The following is a 17,773-nucleotide window of genomic DNA, read 5'->3' on the forward strand; positions in this document are numbered from 1 at the left end:
ACCAGCACCAGATTGCCAAGCAAACTCTGCGCGCTCGGGTTTTAAAGTTTTAAAAATGTTTATCCCTAGGAATCAACACTTATTTGTTAAGGAAACACGTTTCCCTTGCACGTCTGCAGAGGAGCACCATGAAGGCTGGGACGAGGACAATGACAGCACACTGGAGTGAGACAGGCATTGTTCAGTGCAGAACTCTTTCCAAAATCACTCGTCCAAGATAGCAGGTTTTTTCCACAAGAAAAGAAATAAAGGGAATTTGACACATAATACAAAGTGAAAACCAGAACCTAGATGGGGGAAGGGCATGTGTGTGAAAATCATGTCACCGCAATGAATGTCAGATAAAAAGGGGTCTGTCACAAATCCTCCGCTAATCCAATAATGCGAAAACCTCTTGGTATCACTGAGACATAGCACAAGGTTAATTTTTTTTTTATTTTTCATAAACCACTCTATATGTTTAGCCTTAGAAAGACAGCAATTTGGCAAACTGTCCTATCACAAAACCAGAACTTTGATTTTTCATTAAAGGCAAACTGATTTTCACATGTCAAATTTACTACGCATTCCTCAGCCAGTATTTTTACCCTGAAGAAGGGCCACTTCTCCCTCAACTTCCTCCAGTTGTCAGTTGTGTGACAACCATATTTAGAGGTAATCAGACAGGTCATATTACAAAAGTTAGTCAACTCATTTGAAACCTTAGCCCCTAAACTTAATGGTATGTTCTATGCATTTCTAAAGAAAAGTGACTTTAATTCAACCTGCAAGGTACCACAGAGTGTTCTCTCTGCATATGTTTTTTCAAAATATTATGTACAAATGAGAGATTGTTCTTTTTAGAGATTTTTGTTACGGATTTTTTCCTTGAAATATATATATATCATGCCATGAACTAATTTAGGATCCATCAAATTCTCATCTTGCAGAGCCACAATGTGTGTCTTATATCTATGTTGGCCATTCCAACAGGCAGTTTTACTACTCGAATCACAACTCTCTAAAGAAAAAACTAATCCAGGATCCTTTCTAATGTAAACAGTTTGCTGCAAAAACACTCACATTTAAAAATAAAGCGGTGTGTGTTAATAAAATAAATACAATCAGAGTACAAATGTGTAACAGAAGTGGCGTTCCATAAGCACAGCTGTCTCAAAGTCCAAGCTGCAGGCTAGAAATCTTAATTTCAACTGACTCTCTCTTAATAATGGGTTACCTTCCTATAAAGCGTAAAGTCCATCTGCCCCAGGCAGATAAGTTTTGAAGCATTAAAATAGATAAAAATCTAACATTTTCTTTCTTGCATTGAATATGTGAATTCTAGTGTGCTATAATGTGAGAATTCCAACATATGACCATTATGGCATAATATCTCATAGCTCAGCTTGTCATTACTTCACTTGTAATTCTTATGTTAATTATGTTCATAATTACTATAAACAGATGTGGTAGAAATTCATGTGACCTTTTACTGCAGAATGCATTTCTCACTCTTTCCACTTTATTGTAGTAATATAGTGTTAAACCAGAGGGAAGTATTTCTGACACCCTCTGTATGTATGTGTGTACATATTTAACATGAAACCATTTCTACCTCATATTTCAGCCAAAGGACCACCTCTATGCCAGTACATTGACACAAAAGTGATGGTAACTGAGAAGTCTACCTTGAAACATACCCCTAGAAGCCTGTGCTTTCAGTGAACCTTTTTGACTAAACCTAGCTAAAGCCACCACTGAAGCCTAGGACTTAAATGGAGCACTGCGTTTTTATTCAGCACCTTTGTTAATGCAGCACTATCCTGCTTTACAACTACAAGTACATGACAGCCATACAGCAATTTATTTTACTCACAGCCCAACCATCACTGTCTGTACACAAAACACATTTACAATAAAATCACTATGGATTTCATTAAGAGAAAGCCTACTCGAATTTCATTTCTTTGGACCTAATCTATAATTAGTGTGGACAGACAGGTGCAAACCCTTCTCCTCTACAGATGGCTACTGGAAATGGTGCAAAATAGCTCCTTCTGTTTAAACAACACACAGATAACCTGCTCTGCTCTTATCACTTACAATTACCTCCATTATACTGAACTAATGTTTACTTTAATAAAATGTCCACTGTTCTCTAAATGTTATTTGGAAACTTTCATATCAATGGCAGAAAAAAAAAAAAATGAAGATGGAAGTCAATGTCTTTCAGACAAAAATATTTTGGGGAGAAAAAAAAAGCCTTTTAAAGGGCAGGATATTTTGACTTTGATTTTACATCTGCTGATCATTTTTCTTTATCCACAAAACCACACAGTATACTACTTCCTGATGTATTTATGCTACCATATATTAAACTAATCAAGTTTATAGTAAATAAGAACAGGATAACTGCTATTTTGAAGCAGTTCTTTAAAAAGGAATGTCTGTGTGGAAAACCAAGACTCTTTACATTAAAAGTTCAGTTTTTAAACTAAGTCTTTTAGATCTTTCATGTGAAGGAAGGTGAAGAAAATAAAATCTGGAAGCTAATGTTTTAAGAATTTACACTCTCCCTACTTATGCTAAATTCAGTGTCAGTTTAAACTTTCATAAATATTACAGGTTGCCACTAAAGGCTGTATGAAAAAGAACAGGCTGCTACTAACTACATGGATCAAAGTTTTTTTAATGTATTCAGATTTAAAACAATTCTCTTTTTACATTTCTTTAGCCAAGCCATGAGAAATAGCCCCTGCACAACACCAAATTCACGTTTTATTTCAGCTGATAAGGCTTCTTGATCTCTGCATGACAACTTAAGTTTCTACAGAACAAAGAAGATGATCTTCTCCTCCCCCCCATCTAAAAAATCTTGAAGCTCCTGCAATAGCAATGTACTAATATCCTTCTTCAATTAGCTAAAGATTTAACAGTAATGGACTGTGGCAAGTGGATTTGAAAGATGAAAATGACAATTGCAAGCCCCTTTTCCCCTCACCCCCACATGCGAATACTGCAGATGCCTATTTCACCCCAAGTGTCTGGCAAGGAGGAGTTTGCAGTCCGCACAGTACCTCTGAACTGAGCTTCGCATTCAATGCCTGTCGTCTGAAGTTCATTTCAGAGAAGTGAGAAACAAGATTTGACAGGGGAGAATGTCCTGAACTGACTAGCCACTGACCAGCACTCCAGGTGGAGATATTTTTCTCCCCTTTATTCTATAAACAATACTTCCAGTATAAAACTCCATGTGCGTGCAGGCATACATAGTGTTAAGCGTATACAGATGAGAGACACCGTGTGATGTTTTACTGGTCCATTATTTATGCACGAAACGAGTTAACGTTAAGGTGGTCAAAAATGGTAGAAGGCAATGTTTTACTTAAAAAGATTTTGGAAACTATTTAAAAGCTCAAAGCCTTTGAAGAAAAACAACTTGAGCAGCAGTTGCCAGGAAGCAGTGACCTAACACTGCTGTCTGCATTCCATTACAAACAGAATGGTTCTTGTCTCCTACAGCATGCTCACGGCTCGGGAACCCAGCCGCTCACCCTCCTGCAAACACAGGGCCCAAGAAGAAGTCCTGCCATCTCCTGTACGCCTGGCTTCAGCCTGCCAGAGACGTCAACGGATTTAATGGGCTGGGGTTTTGGTGGGGTTTGGGGTTTTCTTCCGCTGATGCGTGGTTGAGCTTCCCCATGACAGCAAAGAAAAATGATGCATGAATTGGAAGTAGTAGCAATTCTGTTGAAGGTTCAGATATGATAAAACTGACCTTAGAAAAGTTATCAATTCTCAAAGTGTAACTTCCTAATTAAAAACCTTTACAGTGAGTCTGCAGCGCATCTCACGCCTAACAAAGCCTTTGCCAACTTCCTATTTTCATAGACTGTATGGTTATGGATAAGCCATATTCAGATCTTTTTCCTAGTATTTTTTCTATTGATGGGGAGGCACAGAAAGACCTAGTGCTAAAACCAGAACGTATCAACAACATAGACTAACTTTTTTAACATTCAGCCGAGCTGAAGGAAATTCCCTGATCACATTGGATTTCCTAAGGAAATCAGCCCAGAATAAACTGAATGAGGTTTTCAGACTTCCCATGGAAAGGTCAAGCATCAGCTTTAACAACCATTAGAAACCAGTTTCAATCCTCTCAGCTATCCAGATTCACTAAACCGTTAACAGAAAAGCAGAACAGAAAATCTGGACAATAGAATTCAAATCTAAAAATGTCTTTCACGTCTTGCTTCAAACTACAGTTAACAAAGTTGCTTATTTAAACTTTCCATTGCATCTGTCAGGATGCAGAAATGGAGAAGGAAATGTAAGGCTACACGGGTATAATTAAATAAATTATATTCACCCTTAGCCCTAACATACTGTGTTTACAGATACAATAATTATGTTTCTAGCTACATGTCAAAAGAAAATATTTTCTAAGTCCTTCAAAAAGCATGCAAGCATTACTGTAAGTAGGAAATAAGTCAAAACAGATTAGTAGACCAAAAATGGGGGGGGGGGGGGGGAATCCTGCTTTGGTCAGCAACTCGGACCACCATCAGGGGATAAATCAATTTGCAGCAGCTGTGGACAGCCATTTAAGTCTGGGGCCTGAACAGATTAATTAGGAAAAGCGATGTTAAAAGTTAAAGGGGTCAGCGTTACATTAAGCACACGAACATTTGCTGCGCAAACGCTTGGCTGTACACACCACGACTGGGAAGACATCCTTTTGGTTAGTCAGGGCTATGCCTACAGCCAAACGCTTGGCACTTGCTGTGCTCCCACGGACAGCACGGCAGCTCCCGCAGACTGCTCCTGAGAGGTACATACCTCTCTTTGCCCAGCCCCTGCTATGCCATGCCTGTCACCGGCGTCCCGCTTTGCCTGCGAAGACAAGCGCGCAGCTGTGCAGAGCGCAGCATGCGAGCGCACCGCGGGGACGCGCCGGCGGAGCAAAGGCCGGCGCTTCCAGCCCTGCTGCGGCTGGCACCGCAAAACTTGAGCAGCTCTTCGGGGAAGATTTGCTATCGCGGGCTCGGCGGATCGCGGTCCGCATCCGAGCGATCTGCAGGCGGGAGCTGCCGGCTGCAGGGCGGCACTACCAGGAGGCTGCCAGAGACAGGTCCTTCCCGTGCCGTGATTCAGGGCAAGGCAGAGGCAGGAGGGGGTGGCTGGCAGAGCCTGCTGCTGCGGATCTGGGGATCGAGGCTGCTCTACCAGAGAAACCCGAGCGGCTTCGAGGCGGCTGTTCCCCACGGCGGCGGTGGCGGGGAGCCCCCGGCTGCGGCCGGGCAGGGCGGTCCCGCCGCGGCGGGCTCCGGTGCTCCGGGCTGCAACTTGCGGGGCAGGCGGGGGCGGCTGCCTCGGCGCCTCTTGCCTTCGCCCTCCCTCCTTTCAGCTTCTCAATGAACTGAAGGAAGTCACATTTTAGCTCCCGCTTGGAGCAAGAGCGATTTGAGAGCTGCGTCCGATTAGTTACTTTCAGTTTCTCTCTAACATTCAGGAGAGCAGAGTACAGTAACGACACAGATATTTCTCCATAAATTGACGTGTAATGGAGTCGCGGGTGCCCCTGCTAGGGTGGCAAGTCCTTCCCTACCCTAAACCCAATTTTAGCCCAATCTCGCAACTTTGGCACTAACAAAAGGACTCCAACTCGCCAAAAGTCAAAGGCTGGTCTAAATGGCCGGGAGCGTGGGTTTCGTCCTTCCAATCTCTCTTATCGATGGCGTGTTACGAATTTATGGAATCAAACCACGCAGCTCAGCTGGACGAGATGACACAATTACATTGTATTGCAGTTTTGGAAATGCAATCCCTAACGTCGCCCTATCGTTTTAGGAAACGAGATACTTGCAAGATCGCGGTGCGGCAGCTAAAGACGATGTCCACCGCCTGAAATATTTCTTACAAAATAGGCTGAAGTGCCAGTGCTACCTAATCCCATGCTTGTAATGAAACAAACAAAATCCCACCAGAACTATTTCAGACACTCCGACTCACACTGGCTAGCTGTGACCTGGAGAGAGGGGAGGCAGGGGAAAAAAAAGGCGAGTCCTAAATCGAGACAGAAACCCTACGCTATGGCAGAATATCTGCTTGGAGGTTTATTTGCTAAAAAACTGGGTGGTTTGGTTTCTGGGCTCTTGAGAAACATCGGGGGTGCGGGTTTGTGAGCCAGGGACAGCGGGTGTAAGAGCGGCATGCAGGGCTGACCTTGCCCGGGGCGGCGGCAGCCGGCCCGCCTGGGTTAGTTACAGCCACGGAGCCCCCCGAGCCGGCAGAGCCCTGCGGGAACGGAGAACGCGAAGGAAAAAAGGGGCTCGGGCTCCCCCGCCCCAGCGCGCCCTGCCCTGCCCGCGCCCCGTACTCACACTGCAGAGGACCGGAGATTCCCACCATTCGCCACGGGCTGCGAGCTGCAAATAAAAGTTCCCGTCCTGCTCGGGGGAGAGCCGGCAGCCCAGGCTGCTGGAGGGGCGAGGGGGTGGGAAAGGGGAGAGCAGCGCAGCGCGGCTTCCCTTCCCAGTCCAGATGATCCACGTCCACAAAAGTCAAAACGAGCTGAGGAGAAACTCCAGCTGCTCTTCCCCCCCCCTCTCTCTCGCTCTTTTTTTTTTTTAAAGGAGGATCAGCTCGAGAGAGACGAGTGGTTCCACGGGAAAGGACAAGAACCAAAAATAAAGCAAAGTCTCCAAGTCGAGATAGTTAATGCCCAGGTCCTTCTCCTCGCTGCTGCCGCCGCAGACAAACGTGATGTGGAGCGCAGGGAGCGGCCGCTGTCAGTGGCGGGGTCTCTGCGTGTCCGCGGGCAGCCGGCGCATAGCTCTGCCCGCGGCGAAGCCGAGCCGCGCCGGTGCGGTGCGGTGCGGTGCGGTGCGGTGCCGTGCCGAGCCGAGCCGAGCCGCCCGCCCGCCCGAGGCTGCGCCGCGCTCCGCTCCGCTCCGCGCCGCTCCGCCCGGCTCCCCCGCTAGCAGGCACGGCGCGAGGCAGGCAGCGTACTGCCGGCAGCCGGCCCGGCCCCGCTACCCAGGTGCAGGGGGGGAGGGCTTAAAGCAGTGGGAGGTGATAGAGGTAGGAGACATCTGTGTCGTGAGGAGGTTAGTGGGGGTCAAGTATATGTTAACAATAGGCGAGCGCGGTCCCTCTCGGGCAGCCTGCCTACTCTTTCTTTCTTTCGCTCTCTTTTACTGGGTGGACATCTAACTTGCTCCCTAATGATGCCTCCCCGGCTTTAAGAGTCCAGACTGCCCTGCAGTAACCCAAGACAAACACTTTCTCTAGCCATCTGGAGAGCTCCTGGCTGCTCTGCCTGTGTCTCATCACTGTGTGAAGAGACAGCAGTGCTAGAAATCAAGCCACTCTCAGATCTACTCTCTAATCCCCTTCTGTTAGCTGATTTCCAGTCAGACTGTTTGCTTTTGCATTAGATAATAGCCTTAGAGAAAACAATTATCATTTTCTTTTTCCCTTTGTTTTTCCCTCTTTCTAAAGTACAGTATCGAGGAAGGCCTCCCTCTCTCTTTTTTTTTTTAAGAAATTTATAGTCTTTCATGGCTTGCAGAACCCAGATGCAATTTCACACTTTCCTGGAAGGGGATTCTGGATTCTTCGGAAAGCAGCGACACAATCGCAACTGCAGTGAAAATTAATTACTATCGTCTACAATTAATAGAAGCATGCCACCATTTGACTTCGTGTTTCATTACATAATCATTTCGGTAGGCATCCATATATTTTCCGATTCATCAGTTATTCCCTTCTACGTTTTGCAGAGAATGTTTTTGTCAGTCGTACAACCTACAGCAAACCAGTACTTCTGCTATCGTATTGACACTGTATAAAGAAGGCGTCTCCACAAGAAAAAAAAAAAACCCAACACATCAACTTCATATATTGAGTAAAATAGCGTGTTTTTTTTTCAGGTTGCAGATAATGGATTGGAACTGTCAGAACTGCCTGGACTTTAGCTTCATTTTTTCAAATGTCAGATCTTAAGTAAAAGAGTGAGCATGGAGTAGAACTTCTAATCAAACTGCATTCTTTATTCCTGTATGTACACGTGCGCACGCGCGCGCACACACACGCACGCACACACGCTATAGGCCTGATCTTGCAAATTTACAAATGCCTGATTTTAAGCACATAAACAGACCTATTGCATGCAAAGTAACCTTACATGTGTTTATCATAAGCACATACACATTTCCAGAATGGGGGGGAAGCATTCGTATATATATTTATAAGCATATTTATAGCAATATTTATCTGCCTCTGTGTCTGGCTTTGAAAATTTGGTTGGCTTTGAAAATATGTTTAAAATATGTTTTATGATCTGGATAAATCTACCTTTTTTGCAGATATTTGGGGACATGGAGCTTTAATGAACAGGTTGGCATATACTAGTAGAGGGTCAAATTTATCTTGAAGTAAATTCAGCTCAACAGGGCATAAATCAGGACATGTTTTGGTCTACTGTGATTTCAATTTACAAAAATGGTGAGAAGCCAAAAGTCTGGCATGGATTTCTAATTTAAAAGCTATCTGTTTTGCAGAGGTCTATTTCAAGGCCAAAATTATGGGAGAACCTTTAAAAAAGTATTTTCAAATATTTGAAAATAATCTAAAAGGCTTATTCTGTCTACGGCAGATCTAGAAACTTTAGCTGAGCCTGAAAATCTTTGTGGCATGATACTTTCGTCCAACTTGTTCTATGTGTAAGCTGAAAAATAAATAAGAGATTTGCCAATGGTCCCAGAGCATGATTTGCTGAAGTGTCAGGGACTGAACACCGAGTCCTAATTCTCAGTTTACAGCTTTAAAAAAAACCCGCAGCGCTTCCTCTTTGGCGTGTACCTTCACTCTAAAAGATCAATAGACTTTCTAGGTATTATCTTCCAAAATAGGGAAGGAACATCAGCTTAGATTTAGAAACTCTGGAAACTCTAGTCTGAGCTATTAGCAATTAAATATCCACCTACCAATTGATTAAGTTTACAGACTTCAGTCTTCTCTTTCCAGAATGAGAAAAATACAGATATCACCTATTAAACTGCCAGCCCTGGCTCTTATTGCAAAGCATTTCCCACTGCTCCCAGTAAGGACAAAGCCTACCCAGATAACAAAGCGTAGTAGAGAGCGGTAAATACCGACTCCTTCGTGGCAACTATACTTTTCTCAGACACGCTGGGAGAATAAATTGACACGATTCCTAAATAATAAAAGATTGTAACCGTCAAGTATTATCATTATATTGCAAAGCTGATGATTGAAGCCTGGCTTATTGCAAACTTCTCTTATCCATACCTTTTTCTTTTCTCTGTTTATTTCCTGGAGAAAGTAGATGTGTTTTAGTGAAAAAGGAAAAATAAACATGTTCTTTGAAAGATGAATTCGTGTTTTAGGAAGAAAAAAAAAAATGCAGCCTCGCAGTAGACCTCACAAATACTTGGTAACTTTACACCCTGCAGATTTTTTCTGCAGACTGTAGATGCCATGTCTGATTTGACATATGAAGGATTTACACTGTGTATCACTGTGTGACATTGTGTGAGAGAAAGGCTGGTAAAAGTATAGTTGCACATGGAAGTCAGAAATATCCTGCTAGGCTGTCCAAATCTGACTATATTTTGATTCCACAGAGACCGATCAAATGTTCAGAGCTGAAACATGGCTTACTCTTTACTGTGAATAATTATATTATGGGCAGTCATCTGCACTGAAATTCTTGGAAGAGAACTTATATATCAACTCACCTCATTGCTGTTTAAAAATAGAGACAAGTATGTCCCTCCTAATTGTCACTGCCTAGCAGCTCGGAGTGTTGCACATTGTCACATGGCCCCATCCAGAGCTCAGACAATCTCCCCAAACCCTTTTCCACTCAAACTGTGCAGACTTTAAGTCCATGCTTGTTTTTTCAGCCATGTCTCGATTAAAGTGTCTTCCACTTCCGAAGGCTCGGTTTCACTCTCCGTGAAGCACGTGAGAATCTCGCTATTTGCTTCCATTGAAGCTGGATTGGGCCTTGGCATATGGATCGGGGCTGTATGTAGTTGTTACAGCACTCATTTGACAAGCACTCATTTGGATGGAGTGGCACAGTAAATGTTCATATAAAACTAAATAGTCAGATAGAATGCTAAGCTGGATCCTTGATAGCTGTAACTTATGAACCTTTCCCTTAACCATGCTTTTCCAATTTTCCCTCTAATTTACAAGTATATTTTACATGTTAGTGTGGGCCACACTTCGTTTCCATTTCAGTCTGTTCATGCACTTTTTGTAGGTCGCGCAGTCCAGAGGATGGCAGCGGGATGGAGGCTGCTGTGGGCTTCACGTTAGTGTTTCATATACTTTCTTCAGGAAATCCTTCCCAGTTTAGCCAGAGTACAGGCTAAATCCTGCCTTGACCCCTGCACAGAAAAGCAGCAAAGACATAAAAAGTCCTGTGGTGCAGAAGCGCTGCCCTCTGCTCGGGGCTCGGCGAGAGGGCTGGGGCAGGTGACGGCTGAGTTGCTGGATGCGCTTTGCAGCTTCACGTATGGGGAAAACAGGCGGCAGGACTACCGCTTGATAACGGGAGCAGAAAATGTGCAGTAGCGGGATAGATCCCCACCCTTTAGTATGCAAAGCATGTCCACTAGGTGATGTACATGCTGCAAGAGCTGACATATTACCTGCTTCTCTCTCTGTTCATACTATTGTTTACCCTTTGCTTTTGGTAGTGAGGAAAACGCATTAAGTTCCTTCCAAATTAAAAAAGAGAGGCTATCTACTTTCAGGAGTTTATAAGCTCCACTGATGTACATTTTGACTTCTTCTCCTTGTCTAACGTGATAGATTTTAGCCCTGCTTCATGTATATTTATTTGGGATATTCCTTAATTAAATTATATGCTCAGAACATTTTTTGCATTCTTGTTTGCCTTTTGGCATTGTCAGGACTCCTAAAACCCCTTTAATGTTGCAGCATTCCAAAGCACTTTGCAGAAGAATATATGCACAGTGACAGAAAAAGGGGAGCTGGGTTATTTTGGAAAAGATCACATAAACAAAATTTATATATTGGCAGTCATTTGTGGGAATGCCAGCTTTGTCACTCATTTTCAGTGAAATATGGCTTCTTATTAAAAAACAAATCTTTTCAAGGGAAAAGATTCTACTGGTTAAATAAAGCAATACCAAGCAAAAAGAGGGAGAAAAAATGTTTTGAAAAGTTTCTTTTTCACAGAAGCAAAAAGCCTATCTTGTCTTAATCCATTGCCTATGTTGTATTTATGCAAATAAATATGTATTGAATATTTATTAAATGAATACTTAATATTAAGTGTATTTTTAAATAGAAAATATTTCTTTTTAGTGCTGAATTTTTTTTGCCTGTGCTGAAACCAAGAGAATAGATTGCGCTGAAATAATACAGGCTTAGCGCTTCTTCTCTAACAAACGTGAAAACACCAAAATGGAAATAATAAATTTGGTTTCCATCAATGTCAAAGAGCAGGAAACATTTTGCTGTTGAGGTTCCTGGAAGCAATAAGTGCTGTATTAACTGCCACGCAACACACACACACACACTCTCACACAGGATACCTCGCCTAACAAGGGGAAACCGTTGCCCTAACACACATGCATACAGTTCCTTAACTTCCCACCTGCTGGGCAGCCACCTGCAATAAACGATAGTGGTCTATTATCAGACAGTAATAAAATAAGCAGCCACAAAGCTGTTTACCTAAACACCACTAGAAGTCCCTCAAAAGCTGAGCTGCAGGCCGGGGAACCCTTGCCTCCGAGGTGAAGGGGGGACCTCTCCTAGGACGACTGCTGAAGGCCAGCACGTTCCCTTTTTAAATATACCTGCTGTTTAACTAGAGACAGCGACCATCTGTAATGTACGTAATGGTGCACAGCTACTATAAAGTAATGAATCCAAGGTGCATGGCCCGTTCCACGTTTCCTTTTGTATACACACAGTCCCTCAGTGCTACGTCTCCTAAAAAGTACAGTGACATTTTGTATATGGAAGGCTAACAACATAACTCTCTTATCTTTTTCACTGACAAGTTGACAGTACATTATTCCGCTTACACACAAGCTTAAATTGGGAATATAACTGCTGGCTGCAACTAACCAATATACTGACCCTGCTCCCGTATCAAAAATCTGGCTCGTTCAGATTTCATCAAGAGAAACGAAGTCCTCTTTTGGTATAGCAGATCTCCATGTCTCCAGCTGTAAATAAAAACAAATTGGTCTAGCTGGGAACTCTATTAATATCATGACCTCTGGATGATGTAACTGAAACCGCATTTTCCACACACACCCCAACCACTGTTTATATTTGCATCAAACTAAGTTAAACAAAGGTAGGTTTTAAAGCCTCTGTCTGGAAAAAAAAAATGTTCTTGAAGGCAGTTTTTATTGTAGTGATTTCTTCAAAATTCATGTGTCTCTATAACCTGGAAAACTCCCTTACAGAGATCCATACATATTCTAGAAGCCACTTAGAGATTTTGGTATTCTAGTTTCCTTTACATTGTATTTACAATTGTGTATATACTTATATGTTTTGACTGTTCCTATGCAAGTCAAAATCAAGTTTGGACTTTGCCTTGCTCAGGTATAGTCCTTCCATAACTATTTCAGAGTTCACAAGACAACAATTTAAAAATCAAGTTTTAACTAGGGTGTAGTGCACAGCTTAAGCTGAAAGACACATACTAACATAAAGTAGGTATTTTAGGTAAAAAACCAAACAAGTATCATAGCAAACAAAAAATGGTATTTCAAAGTTTCAGACTGCTGTGGAAAAAACTCAGCTAGATAATTAAGTCTGATACTACTTCATTTGCTGGACTCTATTTAAAGCCTGGTTTATTTTTAGAAAGAAATTGATGAAATCTAGCTTGCTCAGGAATAGTTATTTGCAGACCAATAGCAACTTAAAATGTTGTCTCATATGCACATCATTACAGGGAAGATGCTTTGATACATCAGTCACTTATTATTGCTCTTCTCAGACAAATACAAAAACTAGAAGTAATGAAAAAATGGTGTCTTATAGAAGACAGAAATATTTTCTCCCCTGTCCCTGGCAAAAGCTTTCTTTTTAAAAACTTCTAAAGATGCAAGTTAAGAAGACATAGAAAGTAAATAAACCATGATACAAAAATATTCAGAAGGAGCAAAGCACAGTGTGAGAGATGCTATTTATAGAACAACAAGAAATAAACATAACACTTTTAACACTACACAGTGCAATGTAAAAAATTAACATTTTAAGGGGAAAGTAACAATGAGGATGCCTAAGCAAACCCACGTTATATGGTTAAAAAAATAAAGAGCTAAATTCAGCCACCTTTAGTTGAACTGAGTAGCAACCAATGCTGGTGTGTTCTCTGTCAGTTCGTTGGAACTTTTCTTGAAATTAGGTGCTGCAGCATGTGTCAAAATCTCATCTGACGTGCCATAATAATTTATTGCCCGTCTGCAGAAACAACCTGATTCTGTCTCACTGAAATAACTGACGTGTTTGGCCACTGATTTCCTAGGAAAGGAGCCGAACTAGAACACTCACAGACCTTATTACTAAAAATACTCTCCTTTTCAAATAACGTATTTTTAGCTCAAACTTCTTTCCTTCTTACACAATTACTTGCCTTTTAACCGTGGGCAAAAAAAAGTAAACATAATGTATTTGATAGTTATGTCCTATATAACAGAAACCAAGCAAGTCAAATTTAGAAGGCGTTTTAAAAAATTTCAAAAGTAGAAACTATCTTTAGTCTGCAAGGCATAAACATGTTACAAGATATAAAGGATTCATTTCCCTGTTTTGACTTGCGTTTTTTCACTGCCAGCAGCGACACAACTTATAAACTGTGTCTCTAAATCATCCAAAAGACCCAAGAAGATGTGGCTTCTGAGCCGTTCTCATCGCAGGACATGGTGCTGCAAAAGGTCCAGCTTACAGCAGCCCTTGCCAATTTGGAAGCAGCTTAAAGAACTGGAAAATAAGCTTTTTGGAAGGTCCCGTGCCAGAAACGGACTGTTTCTAATTAAATAGCTGCATTTCCGATATCAGTCTGGTATCTGTGAGTTTGGGGAAGGGTATTGATATCCCCATTTTACAGACCCACATGAGCGGGGGCTGGCTCTTGGTCTCATAAACATGAGATCTCCCCTGGGTTGGCAGCCGAAGGAAGAACTTACAGTCGGTTCTCCTCTTCAGCTCTGACGCGGCAAATCTGCAAGGAAAATTAAAAAAAGGTTCAAATTTTAAATTAGAGTTGATGAATCATTTGTATTTGTCTACTTGGTGATACAGCATGAGCTTCTACTTTGTCCTTTTAAATTTTTCTTATTTTATACAACGAGGATTTTTTTATACTGACTAGATTACTGTGAGAAGGTGAATACCTTTGTGGTTATTTACAGAAGTATTTCCCTCTTCTCACAGTGAGTAATTATTCAAAGTTTAATAAAAACCAAGCAATATATCTGATGTTGCTTTTCCTATTTCTCTTTACAATTTTTGCCTGGAAGCTCCCAGTCTTGCTTGTTTATCTTCTCATGTAGTTTTGAGGAAACAATATACATCTCCCCATGTCCTCCCTTTGCCTTTTTCGATCCATAAACAATCTTCCAGTGAAATTTGCTACAAGGCAGCAAATTGCAGATCCTGATGAATCGTAGGCTTCAGTGATTTCTAGATGAAGTCAGTCTCTCCGTTTTCTGGCACTTCTGTGAAATTGATTCCTTCAGATTTCCAATTTCAAAGCTGGAGATTTCTGTTTATTAAATTTAGCGTTCTTCAACAAAATTATCTCCTTATTGGGATCACTGGCACTCAGTCAGTATTTCAGAGGTCAGTAACAGCCAATGAAAAAAGCTGGGAGCATCTGATATACTTTCTCATTTAGCTATATCAGAACAAGGTTTCCTAATTTAAGTTTGCATAAGCTTTGGGATCCACTCCAATAGTTAAAGAAGAAAGTGTGAGGATTCCTAGAGTTAGCTTCTCTTCATCTGAAGGCCTTTAAGCAGAGCCATTTAAGAGAGAAGATTTTTCATCAGGCCGGATGTGGTGTGTTGGTGGTTATTCCACATCACAAAAGCTATTGAATTAGGCATCCCAGGCATTGTATATCTCACGGATTACCTAACTCAAATATATATATATATAAATATATACATTTTTAAAATCTTTTCTGTGTTCTACTTACTTGTGGACTGAGTGGGAAGCCGGATAGCCACACATCTTAAAAAACAAAACAAAAAAAAGGGACAAACCCCAGAAAACCAACCAGACTTTTTTCTCCTTCACATAGTGTTTTTGCTATTCTTTCCCAAAGTCTCCCGGGTAATGTTCTGTGTATAAGAGTTCTCTGATTTTTTTCTTTCTGGATATCATGAGATTTATGATTTTACCCCATGGTTTTGGAGCTACTTACTTAGAACTATAATACCAATATTCTGGGCCACTACCCTGCATTTGGGTAAATATCAGGGTCCCTAATCGATCTTTTGTAACAACTTCACTTCTAATAGGCAAATTACAATTCTTAGAAAAAAGATATAGGAAACTTGAACAGTTGTTAATTATAGGCAACTAGTCTCAGACTTCAGAGATCTCTCTGCCTACAGAAGCCATGGATGGTCCCCGAGAAATGCCTGAGCTAGCAGGGTTAGACCATTGCAAATACATGTAGCAATTGTGCATAAGCCATATATGATTAGTGTAACCCATCTGGTTTCTGCAGTGATGCCAGTGTGTCAAAAGGACACCAACTTACACTTTGGCCTTGATGACCACTTCTACTGACAAGAGTGATCTCTGTAAGTTTCCAGATGAACTTAATGTGAGTATATTTTGCAATAGGGGAATATGTCTGTATTATTTCAAATGCATGAATGATCTCTGCAGTCTAAACAGTACCTTATTAATAACATGGGTATCATGGGGCTGTCATTAGACATTTTCAAGACCAGGAATATACGATATCATTCTTTTGTGTGCCCATATGGTTGCCCAATATTCTCTCTCTATTGGATTGTGCTTGGTTTTGGCATCTGAAAGCTATCTGGAACAATAAGCTACAGGTTTCCAATCATGTCCATGTAATTGGAGTAGCACCATACCAAGACCATAGCTGCTGGCATCTGCTGAAACAGCTGTAGACTTAGAAACATCATAAAATGCCAGAACTGGGGATGTAGTCAATAGACTCTTTAAACTCTCAAAAGCACACTCCTGTTCTTTATCCTATTTCTTTTCAGTGTCTGTTCTAAGCCGTTTATAAAAAAGATTGGCCTTTTTAACGAGAGGTTAAGCATGAATTTGCTTCAAATTTTATCATGCTGATGAACCATACTAGTTCTGATACATTTTTATATGGTGGTATTTCAAATATAGTCTTGGGTTTTTTTCTGCCTCTGTTTTACTTCATGTCCGTCACATATCCTGACTGCCATAGCCTGTATTTTCCTGTTTAATTTTAGTCCAGCAGCTTCAATCACCTTCAGAACTTGTGTTAACCCTAATGTTGCAATATTTCTCAAACTCTCAATAACCTACAGTTATAATTATATACTCCCTTTAGGGCTTACAGGAACTCCTTTGGAATCATTCTGAGCTACCTGTGATGCCAAACTGATGATCAAAGCAGTATTTCTGAATGATGCCATCATTTCACCATTGTCATGATGAAGTAGACCTTGTCTGAGTCTCTACCTGCATCTTGCAAGGATATTGGTGTATCTGTTGATTGTGAATTATATCTTCCTGCTGACAAGAACAGACAAAAAAAAAGACCTCTTAAGTCTACTTGTGTGCTATTTTCACCACAACTGATACCAAAGAAGCAAGCCAAGTATCAGTTCAGTTCTGAGTTCTAATCTGTAGCTCTCTACCATCCTACAAAGGTTTATTTTAAACTGTGAAAGTACGACTTTAGGCAATACTTGGCATGAGAGAAGCACATACCACTTCAGCTGGGTTAAAACACTTTTTCCTGAATTTGGCAGATTTCACCAAACCGGCCTCACCTCCTCTGTGCACTGTGCAAAACCTATTTGAAGGGTCTACCTGTAGTGACATTATTAGAGGAAAAAAGTCACCAGAATAGGATCTTTGCCTTAATAACCAAAGCAGATGTTGATTCAGTGTGTGACGTGTCTCCGTCCAGCTGAGCTTTTGACCACTACCCTGGGGTTCTTCAGTGTAGCCCTAGACTTTTAGACTTATTTAAAAAAAAAACACCAAAAAACAAACACAAAAAAGGAACGAGAGAGGATTTATTTTCCATTGTTCTTAATGGAGACATCAGGAATTCCTTTCAGATTGCTTCCACGTTTCTCCTGGGCTACACTGTAAATTATTTCAAATTGCTCATGTCCCAGAGCTGTCTCACCTTTCTGCTGCTTAAAGCCAAAGAGTCCAACTGAAACGCCAAGGACCAGCCTGATCCCTCGTCACCAAAGCAAAGTGGAAATTACAGACACCTTCCTCAGGGAAGCCAGCACAAGGAAACCAACACTGGGCTTGGCAGTATCGGCTTCTTTACATTTCAGCTGCTTACCCGTCCTCAGTTTCTTCCTACTGGTGACTGCAGTTCCTATTCCACAGTAAAGGTAAAGCACGGCTGAAAATAAGGAGGTGCATGCGAGCGTGCATTCCTTCTGCATGGCTGGGGGTCAGAGCTGTCTCCTTCCTTCATCTGTGTGAAGACACGGTCACCCTAGGGCCTCTGGTTTGTGTACATGTTGGGTCTTCCCATTTC

General features: G+C 41.6%; 1 protein-coding gene across 4 annotated transcripts in view; it reads right to left on the reverse strand.

Moving 5' to 3' along the window:
* The window catches only part of RUNX1T1 (RUNX1 partner transcriptional co-repressor 1), a 117,503-nt gene extending 110,277 nt beyond the window's left edge, over positions 1-7,226 (reverse strand). For 2 of the 4 annotated variants that reach the window (XM_075494923.1, XM_075494918.1), the window contains exon 1: positions 6,366-7,226. In XM_075494923.1, coding sequence (XP_075351038.1) covers positions 6,366-6,393 — 28 coding nt within the window. In that variant the 5' untranslated portion in view covers positions 6,394-7,226. Of the gene's footprint in view, positions 1-4,821; positions 5,308-6,365 lie in introns of those variants that run through there. The other 2 variants (XM_075494921.1, XM_075494919.1) reach the window with 2 other exon arrangements.
* Positions 7,227-17,773: the final 10,547 nt, after the last annotated feature.

The sequence above is a fragment of the Mycteria americana genome, chromosome 2 (assembly GCF_035582795.1).
Source record: "Mycteria americana isolate JAX WOST 10 ecotype Jacksonville Zoo and Gardens chromosome 2, USCA_MyAme_1.0, whole genome shotgun sequence".
Taxonomy (NCBI): domain Eukaryota; kingdom Metazoa; phylum Chordata; class Aves; order Ciconiiformes; family Ciconiidae; genus Mycteria; species Mycteria americana.